Source organism: Poecilia reticulata, chromosome 11, assembly GCF_904066995.2.
Source record: "Poecilia reticulata chromosome 11, P_reticulata-male-v2, whole genome shotgun sequence".
NCBI classification, from domain to species: domain Eukaryota; kingdom Metazoa; phylum Chordata; class Actinopteri; order Cyprinodontiformes; family Poeciliidae; genus Poecilia; species Poecilia reticulata.
Window position 1 is genome coordinate 23,468,995 of NC_088840.1, and position 13,251 is coordinate 23,482,245.

General features: G+C 36.7%; 1 protein-coding gene across 3 annotated transcripts in view; it reads right to left on the reverse strand.

The window, feature by feature from the left end:
- The window catches only part of LOC103472527 (glutamate receptor ionotropic, kainate 5-like), a 201,173-nt gene that overhangs the window by 58,970 nt on the left and 128,952 nt on the right, over positions 1 to 13,251 (reverse strand). For all 3 annotated transcript variants that reach the window (XM_081612224.1, XM_008422226.2, XM_017307584.2), the window contains exons 4-6: positions 7,330 to 7,494; positions 4,906 to 5,003; positions 2,276 to 2,441 (exon numbers count right to left, since the gene is read on the reverse strand). In XM_081612224.1, the coding sequence (XP_081468350.1) occupies positions 2,276 to 2,441; positions 4,906 to 5,003; positions 7,330 to 7,494 (429 nt within the window). The remainder of the gene's footprint in view (positions 1 to 2,275; positions 2,442 to 4,905; positions 5,004 to 7,329; positions 7,495 to 13,251) is intronic.

Genomic DNA, 13,251 nt, shown 5'->3' on the forward strand with positions numbered 1-13,251 from the left:
TCCGTAATTTGTTTATTATAAATTAAAACTTATTCCCAAATGAAGCTTTATTAAGGAATACAGAAAAATAGAAAAACAATTTTCACACACATCTCAGCTGATTAAAGAGCAACGGAAATTATGTATCCTTTTTTTTATCTTGTTCATGTTCCGTCTGCTTAGCTCAGCTGAAGACAGAACTTTTTTGCTTTCTGTTTACTTAAATGTGTGGGTTCTTTAAACCGTTGGAAGTATTGACTGCTACCTACAAACATATTGAAATATAAGGACATCCTGCTGACATTCTCCAGAAAATGTCTCTTTCTAACTTCAAATAACTTTCACCAAGCCTGTGGACTTAAAAAAACGCCACTCCGACAATCCAGAGAGAGGCGTAAATAGAAGATTAACACTCAATTATCAGCATGAATACACAGGAAATTCTCTAACAAGCAGGTCAATTCCCTCCTTCACATATTTGGACACCCATTTTGTACCAACACATTTCTACCTTCACTCCAACATTTATTCATTTTGCACCTTATTACCACCAACTGTGATTCTAATCAAAATAATTATAATAATATAGTATATCCTGGAGGTGTTATTTATCTGAGACACATAAGAAAATGTTCTTACTGTATACTGCAGGAAATGATTTGATATTTAGGGTTTTTAAATCTAGCACAAAGTGTCCCAAAGGCAGAGGTGAACTGATGCATGGTAGGTAAAAATCGTCCCATGACAGACATTGCCTATGGTAACTGAAGAGGCTCTATAAGCACATGGTGTGAAATGACAAATAGGCCTGATGACCATCACAATTTTTTTAGCAAAACAGATGAGGTGCCTTTATGGACGGTTTCTGCCCTAGAAATAAAAATGGCAAAATGTTGCAAAGATGGGAACTGATGGTGACTGAATTCCAAGAGCGCAGAAAGAACGACAAATTACTAAATTAAAAGCTTATTACACCAAGCAATGATGTCAGACATAAAGAAGACAACAATATGGCTAAAAAGTTGGAAAAATTGTTTTAAATGGTTCGCAAGCCTGATTTAACAGGGTTTTTTTGTTTGTTTGGACTAAACAGGGACAGAAAGCGTAAGTTAATATATACGTTTTTTTTAAAAATATTATTCATTAAAGACAAGAATTACCCAACTTTAAATAGTCATAAGCAGTAAGAACAAGTGAATTCTGAACTTAAAGAATTGTATGATAACTCTGATTGCAAAAACAATAAAAAAATAATCCATGAATCTAATAGATTTTAACTCTGGGAATCACAGTTTGGCTCTTCAGTGACAGATGTTTGCATCAGTTCTTTGACATGCTTTTTTCCTTTACACGACTCTGAAGCATTAAAACAGCTGGCCCTCTAAATTGGCAGTCAATTATGAAAATGTTAGGAAGCTTGCCGTTATTATAACATATGGCAACCATTGTCATTAGACTCCCAAATCAGACATGGAATAGCTTTCAAAGCAGTTTTCAAATTTTGTTCCTTCTTCATGTCTGTGAATATTTGCCGTTTTACTAGTAAATAATTAACATGATTGTTTTTTTTTTTTGTTATTTTAAAGTTGTTTAAATATATTTGAAGAGACACTGGTAGGAACACATTTACACAGGAAATTAGATATAAAAAAGTAATAAGAAGTGGGAAAAAAGAAAGCTCTGTATGTATACCAATGTATGTCACTTTTTGGTAAATAATTCTGAAGTCCAAATTTTTCTTCCATAATCTCTCGTTGCTCTGAGTCAGAAGACAACTTTGGTGGAAGCTGGGCCAAATCATGAAGTGGCTACATTACGTTGGAGGATGTGCTGCGACAAATCAAGTCCACATCAACTCTGACTGTAAGGATTTGAAGAACCTTCTGGACACATTCCAGCTGCCAGACAGGACAGGAAATCTCCAAAGGTCCTTCAGATTCATCGCCTCAGCAGGTAGGACCGGATTTGGCAAACCCTAAGCTCACAATAAACTTATCGTCTGGACACATCAGTGAACTCTACAGAGTTTGAAATAGCTACTGCTTTGAAAACCAAAAACCTTGATGGATGCAATGCACTTGCTCAGCACAAGCAACTAAATCCAACACAGTGGCAATAAACAGACAGAAAGAAAAGCAGAGATAGGAATGAGAGTAACAAACAATCCAGAAACTCAAAGTCAATCTATACTATTACCAGAAAATCCACAGTTGCATTAGATGAGTTGTTTTTGATCATAAATGAAATGAGGCTGAATTATAAGAAACAAACCAAAAGGTACTGCTAATGAACTCACACTCTGCTTTAGCACAAATTAGGCTAGCTGTTGGGTAGCCAAAGGACTGCAGGATGGATCCGATGGCCAGACTGAGGTCTTCGTTACTCGGGTAGAGAGTCACCGAGGCGAAGCGCAGGTATGGCAGTTTGGGGGTTTCTTCAGGGCCGATCTTCACATGAGGAATCTGAATCCAGACAAGAAGAACAGAGAAGCTGTGCAACTTTGAATCAAGCTGAAGACCTAAACACTGCGCATGAGGAAGGAAATACATAGAAGGGAGGAAGGTAAAAGCGAGAAGAAGTGAAATGAAGGTCATGTCAACCAAAATCATATGTCATCACTTACAGGCAATTCTGTCTTTATCCACTGTCAGAAAGGAAATCTGAACACCAAAGACTAGGCTTTTAAAAAGTAAATAAAACATTGAAAAGTGCTGCAGAACACATTTATTTTTCCTGCTATTTTGGTTTTGAAAAAAAGAAAAGAAAAAACAGAAACTTCTTCCCACTTCTTTTCAAAGAAGCAGCTAAAATGTCTTTGAAAATTATGTTGCAAAACATAATTTTTGTTTTCTTGTCTGTGTTTATCTGTAGGTGTAGGTACAGTATGTGTGGATATGTATTCTTGTTTTTTATTACTTCTTAAACAATTGTTCCAAATAAAGAATATCCATCTCAGAAGGAAATTTGCAAGTAGTGCGAGTGTGCTCAAAAAGCTAGAACCAAGAAAAAGAAAACTCAAACACTACAGGTAAGATCATTTCTTCATAGACTAACATTTTAAATTACACATGTTATAGTATAAATACCAGAGCATGGCTGCTGTGACCTGAAGGTTTGTCTTGAACTGAGAAATTAATGAGAGATGAAAAAAACGATTCTCTTCTGTAATGAATGATGAATGTAGTGACAGGAGACATGTCTGATCTTTAGCCTTGACTAACACCCACAGCAATTTAAAAGCTAAGCTGTAATTAACTCAACAGGGCTTTGCTCTGATCGGCAAAATATAATGTACAGAAGAAGAATCCAGAATTATGAGACATGTCAGGTACAGGGTTCAGGTTAAGACAACGGCTAGAGGCTGGAAATAAAGAGTGAGATTGTGACGATGTGGATTCACTGTGAACATGAGTTCATCCTTGAATGCTTTAGCATCTGCATGAGAACTGATCTGGCAACATTTGCATTGAGACGGATAATATTTGTTTCTCATAAGTCATGTTTCATTTGTTTACTAAACATTATTGGCAGTGATTTAATACATACACACTATTTCAAATCTAAGAGTTGGCAATCTTGTTTTTAAATCAAATGTAACCTCTTATATTCTAGTATGAGTGCAACGTTTATTATTGTTATTATTAATACAGTAGATGAAGTTTGCTGAAAATCTAATCTTGGTTTTTATAAGGAGCCAAATTGGCTTTTTAGAAATTAGGACAAAATATGCACTTATCCACTCACCGTGTGACCAAAGTTATTAAGACTCCTGGAAATTTGATTTTTAAATTGCTACAAACCAAAAACTTTTGATCTGATTGAGATTGGAGTGATGAAGCTTTTCCAGCTGTTGCATGTTTTCTTATTTTTATAGTTTATCTTTGGTGATGATAATCAAGATTGGAGGGCCTCCTTGCCATTACCTTAATATTTGAGCTTTCCTCACACTTCCTCTGTCAGAGTCTAGTTAGAACTTTGAGAGGAATATTAATATTACTTACAGTCAGAAGAAACATGCAGGCAGAAAACGTCTGGCTTTGAACTCTTCTTCAAGAATCATGCAGTAAGTTAACCAGAGATGTGTTTCATTTATGTGACTGAAGAGTTTATCAGCTAGTTTGTTTAAAAAGAATCAATATTTTGCTGGGGAAGAATGCCATAGTTGGTTAACTCCTATACGACCAAAATCACATGCAGATGACCTGAGTGTATTCTGATTTCATTAACACATATGCAAGAAAAATTGCTTTTATCCAAGTAATTTTGAATGTAAGTATGTTATTTGGTATTACTGTGGGTGTTGAATTGTAAAATAATAGTTTTATAGACCACAAAACAAAACCAATACCAAATCCCATCAGCGCTGACTTAATGAGGGTCAAAGGTGACCACAGAAATGTTGCTGGTCCAGCAAAGCGTGAAGCGCTTTTCAGTCACAATTTAATTGCTTTTGATGAAACTATTAAAATATGTGAATGATAGCAGCTGTTTCGTCATAAAACAAATTTTATGTGAGCAAAGACAACAAGAAACAATCAAATGGAAAACAGGCAGTAGCATAATCCTTGTGCTACTTTAGAAATCATGTCAGAACCAATATACTGCTGTGTTAATTTATACAAAACACGATAAATGAACAAGAATCTGTTCATGATGCACTTAATTCATTTTAACCTGTGTTTAACCTGTGTTTAGTGAGTTTGAAACTACCGTAACCTTCCATGTAGTGGATGAAACTGGACAGAAGACATGCAGGTCTCTTTGTTATGGATGGTTTTCCAAACACTTTCTGAAGAAAATAGAAGCGACTTACTGACATTGAGAAACAATCTGTTTGGATTGATTGAGTCTCTGCTCTAAGTTGATAGGCCTGTGAAGCTTCATACTCTGACATAATCAGATGGCTTGAGGCTAGACGTGGCTCACCTCTTTCTCCCCGCAGATGTGACTGATGGTCGACCCTGAGGCGGGACTGGAGGCAGGGCCGATCACTGAGACCACGCCCTTAGGCAGGATCTGGCACACTAATGGGGACAAAGGAGACAGAAACAGAGGTCAGTGTTCAATTAAAGGTAACGTGAATATCTTGAATGACTTGAATATCATCGCTATGGCCATTCCAATTATAATATTATAGTGAATACAGAAAAAATATAAACTGTGGGTAAAACATACCATCTCCCTTCTTATTATTGATACAATAAACCTACAAAAATAATCTAGGTCTGTTATTCCAATCTAACTTTTCTTTAATGTAATGTTATTTGGTGCATGGGTTGCTTTCTTAGAATAAAAATTGCATATTAATGTAAAACTGCACCTAAGCCAGAAAAATAAATAATGTTGACATGTAATCTACAAAGGGCTCAGTTATTTGCTGCATGAGGCATCATAGGTATGTGATGTTTATCTTACTCTTTATCAAGCTTTAGTTCTATTTTTTCAAACCAATGTACAAACTTTACTGCAGGTATGAAGTCAAGCTCCCAGGTAACATGAACAGCTGGAGAATTTTCAATATTCTGGTTTAATTAGCCAGGTTTCCCCTGCACATGTTGTGTCGTTTTGGACCAGTCGGTGTGTGTCTATGTGCTCCACTCTGAAAGAAAACCTAACTGCCTGTCCTCTGGGAAGTCTCCTCTCATACCGCTGGCAGTTCATAATCAATAAACATCATCAGCAGCTGCTCATTCAGAATGCTGCAAGCTTTGAGGTCGCCACGACCTCGCTTCACACCAACGCTCTACACCTTGAAACGGTGAAACATCGCCACGAGCCATCCGTCCTTGTGTCCCTATGACTTGTTCTTTAATGTCCTGATTACCACCTGGAAAGAAAATTACTGCTCATCTGACGCAGTCAACATGGACAGTAAATTTGATTTAAACTAAAAATGTACTTTGTAAATCTAATTTAGCTCAGAGGAAGGTAAATTTCTCCAAGACAGAAATTTTTTTTATTGTAATTTTATGCAGCATTCATACTTAGGGCCAATTCATAAATTTAAATGCAAGCCTCAACAAAAATACTAGATCCACATAAAATAATTGCATACACTCTGCAAAAATACATTAGCATTTTTAGCAATTTCTATAAATAAATCAGGCTAAGCTTCTCCTGTTTACTAAGTAAGAATTATACATATTTGCTGAATGGTAAGTCACGGAAAGAAATATTTGGATGGTCTAATTTTGTTCAAATTCAGAAGTTTGTCCATTCAATGATTTTTACGTCTTTAAAAATATTTCACTTTTTTTTTTACGTGAATTTTTTATGTGTATGTTCAAAACATTAAAGTTAAATAAAGGCAACATTTCAAATATTGGTGTTACATCAAGGGAAAATCAAAAGAAACCAACCAAGAAGACCTAAACAATACTTGTAAACAATTACCAAAGGTGCCAAATTGACCTGGTTAAGCAATACAAGTATAAATGGCTTGGGAACCATTCTGTTCTGTGTCTCATGTCGTGATGCAAAATGTGGTGCAAAATCATTTTCGGAGACATGTCCTGTAGTCTGAAGAACCTAAAATTTAAGTTTTTGTCTATATTATCATTGTTTCAGTAAAAAAGAGGGAAGCTTGTAGGCCTCAGAGCAAAGTCTAAAGAAAATCTCTGTTTCGTATAATATCTGTGTAACATCTATTTTGCCTTACATAACATTTCCCGACTTCTCTGGAGGCTTTCTTTCCCTTTCCCTACACCTCCAGCCAAATTACTGTCAGTGTCTAATATTACAACAGCCAGTTAATTAAATTCACTTCAGTTTATTTATATAGCACCAGTTCACAATAAATAGCTTCAACCTGACATAACAGCTGCTCTGAGTAGAGTATGCTTTGTATTACGTTTACCATTTTTAAACAAAAACAAAAGGATGATTACTTTCATTTAACTAATCTTTCTCAATGAAATCAGTTAAATTAAACTTAGTCACATAAAACGGTTTTGGATGAAACGTAAGCATGTTTAACATGAAGTATTCAGCTGAAACAGAGATGGTGAGAATTACTGGACTTTTACAGCACCTGATCGATAATTTTTTTCACCAAACTAACTTTGAATTGTTAGATAAAAAAACAAAAACAAAAAAAAACAAATGTTTTTTTAAAATTTGCACTCAATTGCCTTATGTATCATATATTTATCTACAGTAACAAAATACCTCCGGCCCCTTTATCCACCTAAGACATGCCATAATTCTGCCTTATTATAGAAAAGAACAATTTCAAGGAACAAAAATTAATGTGTAAGTCAAACTTCTGAAAGGAATCCGATTTTCTCATGACTCTCGAGGAACGGCTTTACGAATGTGTCACCTGCAGTCAGAGGGAATGACGGGGCTTACTGGTGTCGGTGGTGTCGTACTGGGAATCCTTCTGCAGCTCGTAGACATCCACCTCCACCCTGGCCTGGGCTGAACCCTCCATCTGATTGTTAATGTTCTCCCTGGCCAGAGCCAGAGCCAGACGCTCACCACGACCACACACAGACTGGTCATCCAAAATGGCCGCTGAAGGAAGAAAGACGACCAGAAGAAGCAGTGTGTATTCATTAGCTGGGCGTCTGAGTTTTGGCACACAATTAAAAAGGGCGGACTCAAAAGTGTGGCTTGAAAACAGCAGGTGGGTGTGACAGAAGCAATCTAATCAAAATAAATGTTTCAATATAGTTTCATATTATGATTATTAATTGGACTTAACACCTTCAAGAAGATGTGGGGGATTTGATCTGTGTTAAAATATCTCATGACCTTTGAAAAGTCTTTTTGTACAGACATTTGATGTGTAATTACACAATTCTGTACTACCTATGCATCTTGGGCTTTCATAAAATCTCAAAATAATATTTCTTTCAAGCAGAATCTACTTGAACTTAGCTGTGCTGAAATGCTCCACCACTCATCAGACCTCAAATATTATATTTAAAATTAAATAAATCCCCCATCTTTCAAAGTTGTACATATGAGGATTAAAGTGAAAGAATTGCTTATTTTTTTATTGCAGCAGAACTCAAGCCTTGAAACCAGCAGGGATTTCAGTGATTAACTGGAGCTGGTGGTAGAGCCAGGGCTTAAGTCACATCCCATTTGTTTTTTCACAGTGCTCATCATAAATATTTGTGTGGAGGATCATAGAGCATGATGTCCTATAGGTGTCCTATACACATCATTTTTATTTTTAATCAACAGTTTTTTTTAAAACATTAACGAGTGGTTGTAAATCTCCTAAAGTCCCAGTCAGCTGATTTGTTTTACTCGTTTATAGCGATACATTAAAAGAACACCAGTATTTACTGGGAAGATACTGTCTGTCATCACAACTTTTAGGGTGACCCGAGTTTAACTCTGCTCATACCATTGCTAAGCTAACTTTGTATTAATGTTAGATACCTATGTTTTTACAGGTTTTATCTTAAACTAAACAGAAACATCCACATCTTAAACATAGAGCTCTAAAGATTTAAATCGATTGCATCTATAAGCCCACTAGTAGCTCCTAATGAGAATGATTCTTTCCTCTGGTCTAAGACAGAGTTCATGCAAAAAAAAAACAAAAACAGTTATTTATGATCAAAGTCAAAACTTTCAGGATAGAAATACATAGAGTTGGTGAAGAGCAGCCACTGACACAAGTTTATTACTAAGAAAAACCTAAGATCACCGAGATCTTCTCCGTTCTCTGAGGATGAGCAAACATCTCCAATAGGCGTCGCTAATTCCAAGTGAAAGCTGGAATTTAGACGGGCAGGTTAATCGAGAGCTTTTCATGTCAACCCAGCTATTAGTGAAATGACTACTACAAATAGGTATGTGATAATATCCCTGACATCACTAACATATTATTTTGTTCTCATTTCTTCTTAAGCAGTGCATATCTTATACTGTGCAGGTCTTTGCAACAGATACAATTATTTAGAGTCCTCCAAAAGCCAATATTCCCAATGAAGAGCCAACTTGGCTGTTACTATAGGAAACTGGCCAGTAGTGAATGAAATCAGAATTTGATTTAGAATGTATAATCGGTCTAAATATAGTACAGATTCAGTGGACCAATATTGCAAGGAGCAATCAATTTGGACACTTCTGTAAAACAAGGTGTCCTTTCACAGGGTATAAATATTTATAGTGTTAAAACACTCCTGCATCCTATGAGAAAAGACAGCATCAGATGAAGCATGATGCCAAACCAAAAATAGAATTAATGAACAAATAGCAGAGTAGAGTAGGAGCCTATGTAAAGCTGCAGCGTGTAAAACCCACTCATCATCGTCAAGCTTCCTACTACTAGAAACAGTAAAGTAAGAAGTACCCGCTGGCTGTGTACAGTAACACCTGCCATGTTTATTTTGGTTACACCCTCCCCACTGACTTGTCTGCTTTGCATGTTGAACCCGTGAGTGTGTGTTTCAGGAGTGGGCAGATGCAAAGGATGAGAGCACTCACAGATAGCAGATGGAGATGCAAAAGGATGTGACCCGTTTTTTCAATACATAGACAACATACCCAAAATGCTAAGGAAAATCCTACTTTATTTAAGCGTGTAAAGTTGTGCAAATGATTTGGTTCTATCAATTAAGACGCTGTTAAACAGAAAAACAAATTTCAAACAAAATACTTTTAGAATTTTTTTTTTTTTTTTTTTGCTGTGCAACTTCACAGATCCAGTGGACATTAAGCTGGAAGAGACACACCAGAAAAAAAACTAAAAGTCAAGCGACTACTGTATCTCAATAACAAGCAGGACGTCTGCAGCTCAGGCATTTGTTCTGGATTTGATTTGTGTTTCTTGAATAATTAACGACTCTTGGAGTGAAGCGGCAGGCAATTTATCTTGTCCTTCCACTAAAGGACTGTTGTGGGTTTTTACCAGTTCAGGGGATTTCAAAGAAAGCCAGATGGTTCATGCTGAGTTTTCTCGTGTGCCTGGGAAAATTCCTTGAGTACAGAAAATAGACTTGGTATGAACTCCTGACTAACACTTTGTTTTTTGAGAACCTAACGAAACCCACACCTATAAGGAACAAAAGGACCCACAACTGTCAGGTGTACAGAAAGAGGAGCTTTCAAAGAGATCTCCTGCCAAGTGTCAGCTATAATTTTCAAATAATAGAAATACCAACAAAAGACACCACCAGTGAGTGCTTGAATGACAAAAATATACGACCTTACTGTAATTCTTGCAGCCTTAGAAAACAAACTCTGGCAGAATATGAGTCATCATCGAAAAAGTTTTATCCTGGTCATGATAAATCATGAGCCACAGCCTCGGCAATGCCAGTTCTGAAAACCACTTGACAAGACTCTGTGCCATAATTAGCTGTCTACTTGACTACCATGTGTAAAAATGCAATAAGTGACTCAAAACTTTCCTCTTCAGCATCTACACTGCAAATCTCTCCTTCAACTCCCCAGGCTGTCATCTTCAGAAGTTTTTTGATAAGTCAGTAATAAGTGGTAAGTAAATTTCAGTTATACAGCAACTTTTATAGAAAATTATGAAGTGCTTCATGGGTAAAACAGCCTAAAAAACAGACAAAACACAATAATACAAAATAAAACATCAAGTTCATTAAAAGTGTTTCTGTCTTCAGTCGCTTTTTAAAAGAGACAATGGGGTGAGGAAAACAAAAGGAGTGGAAGTGACTTACACCAACTTGGTGCAGCTGCCTGAAACATACAATCTCCATGAGTTTTAAATGGAGTGAATGGGGGTACCAATAAATTCTGACAAGCGGACACCAGTACATGGGAAAAAGAATGAGGTTCCAGCAGGTCAGGAATATACAAGGAGGCTGGAACCAGGAAATAGGCCTTAAAAGTGAAGATTAAAATGTTAAAATGATTCTAAAATTTACTGTCAAGTCCAGGACAAGAAGCTAAACCTGGAGTCATGTGTGATCTTCTGCCACGGTGGAAAGGGACGCTGCCTCAGACTGCAAGAAATGGACTTTTCAGACCAGTGGCAGCAGAACTACCTTCTGATCAAAATGAGGAAAACAAAGGAACTGGTTCCACAGATCCAGACCCACCACACTGACACCAGTGAACATCCAGGGAACTGACATTGAGATAATGGACTCTTATTGCTACCTTGGTATTCAGCTGAGCCATCAACGGTACTGAAGCAACATCACTGATTCTTTACAGGGCGGGTCAGAGCAGACTACCCGTTAGGAGGCTGAGCTCTCGTACAACCACAGTTTACCATTTTGGGCTCCCCAGACACCAAGTTTGAAACTAAGAGAGCGTATCTGCAATGTAATGGGATGAAAAATTCACATTGTTTTTATGCAGCTTATAAATCTGCCATATCAATATGAACATAAATCTATGAGAAACATTTACAACACCTCAGTGAATTATTGCTGCAAAAAATTATGGCAGTTCGAAAATTCACATCAATCAATCAAATTTAGTTGTGTTACACATTTCAGCAACAAAGCAGTTCAAAGTGCTTTATATCATAAAAACAGACAGAAAAAATACAAAGATATAGAACACAGTCAATACAATGTCTTGACTTTGTATTGATAAGACATTGTATTCGCATTGTAAGGCATTGTAAGTGCAATCGTTACACAGCAAATTGTTGATTAATGTTTCATTTATCTTGTTTCAAAAGCAAACAGGTGGGTTTTTAGACTTGGTTTAAAAGGAACTCAGTGTTTCAGCCGTTTTCCAGAAGTTTGTTCCAGATTTGTGGTGCAAACTGGTGAGATGGACATATTAACATGCCTGGTGAGTGTTTGTTAAAGATCCTGCTTGATTTAAATGTTTTAAATGAAGCGTAAATAATTGCCACTAACCTGCCATCTCAAGCATAACTTTTTCAGATACACTGGTATTCTTATAGAAATCTCAAACAGAGTTTTGAGACTTACTTTTAGACCACAAGATATTCTTGATGACATTTGTTGAAGACCCACAGGGAGCTCAATAGAAAAGTTCAGTACTTTCCTCAGAAAGTCGCACACTTAGCAAAGAAAGAGGGAGTAAAAAAAAAAAAAGAAGAGGTTGAAGATGAATCGACAGACAAAAAATTCTCTTTAAGAAGTACAACAGTGTTGAGACACTATCTCTGTTTACACAGTACCCAATTCTTTCTCCGGTCACTGAGACCACAACCACATCCGCACTCAAACAACTCAAGAGATAACCTCAAAGTCTTTAAAATTCAATCTGTTATTAAAATGACTTTTCTTTTCTTTTTCCAGCAAGTCATCACTATGTGACTGGATTCATGTTCCTACAATATAAATACATACACTGCAGCCAGTTAGAACTACTGGGAAGACAAACAAAGCAGAAAACAAGCAATCAGAGAAAGGTCAAGCACTTGAACTCTATCCTTAAGGTTTTGGAGTGCAGTCAGTCTCCTGCCTCATTGTTTTTCAGTAATGTGAGAAGCACAGCCAGACCATCTTTATTTCTAGCTCACTGGTGCTCGTTAACAGGCTACCAGCGGGAGACGGAAAAAGCATGAATAAAAAGTGTGGGAGAAGAGCAGTGCTGGACCATTATCATCCATTATAATGAAAGGTGTGCAGGGACTTCTCAATTCTTATGAATATGCTTTTCAGAAGACACATTTTTCTGCCTAAGGTATTGCACTTGTGCAAGTATGGGAAGAAAGTAAAACAAAATAAGGTACAAAGTTTAGTTTGCCTTCAGAATTTAGGAGATTGTGTGGATAAAAGTGTTATTTTTTTCTATAAATAAGGCACATCAGCAAAGCTAAGCCTTGTCTTTTCAGTGCATATTTCTATTGAAAAGTGTGCAAGAAATTGAAAGATTTAAACCTTCTGATAATCTGAATTTCTGTTGAATATGTACTTTAAGTTACATAGTTTAGTCATTCTATATTCACTGTCTGAACAAAACACTTCAACCTTCGTTAGGTTGTTAAAGAGTTGAAGGTTTGCTTTAGGTTCTAGTGCTGTATGTATGTTGTGATAAGTCCACACTTAGATGACCGAGCTGCACAAAAAGTAGCAGATCATGAAAAAGAAGGTGTCATCGTACAAGCCAACTCAATGTTTTGGGCATTTGTGTCTATTTCAGCTCAATTTAAAAACTGTGGTTTCTTCTTAAGGTGCTTTCACACCAGGATTGTCTGGGGAACTTGCAGTACTTCAGTTGGGCAAGGAGTGCCAAAAAATTTCACATCATTACTTGGGTTTAACTCGATTTTACACTACACTTTTGAAAGTGAACCAAACCACCTGGACAAACATGCAGTTCTAACAACTGCAGATGCAGTTTGAGGCT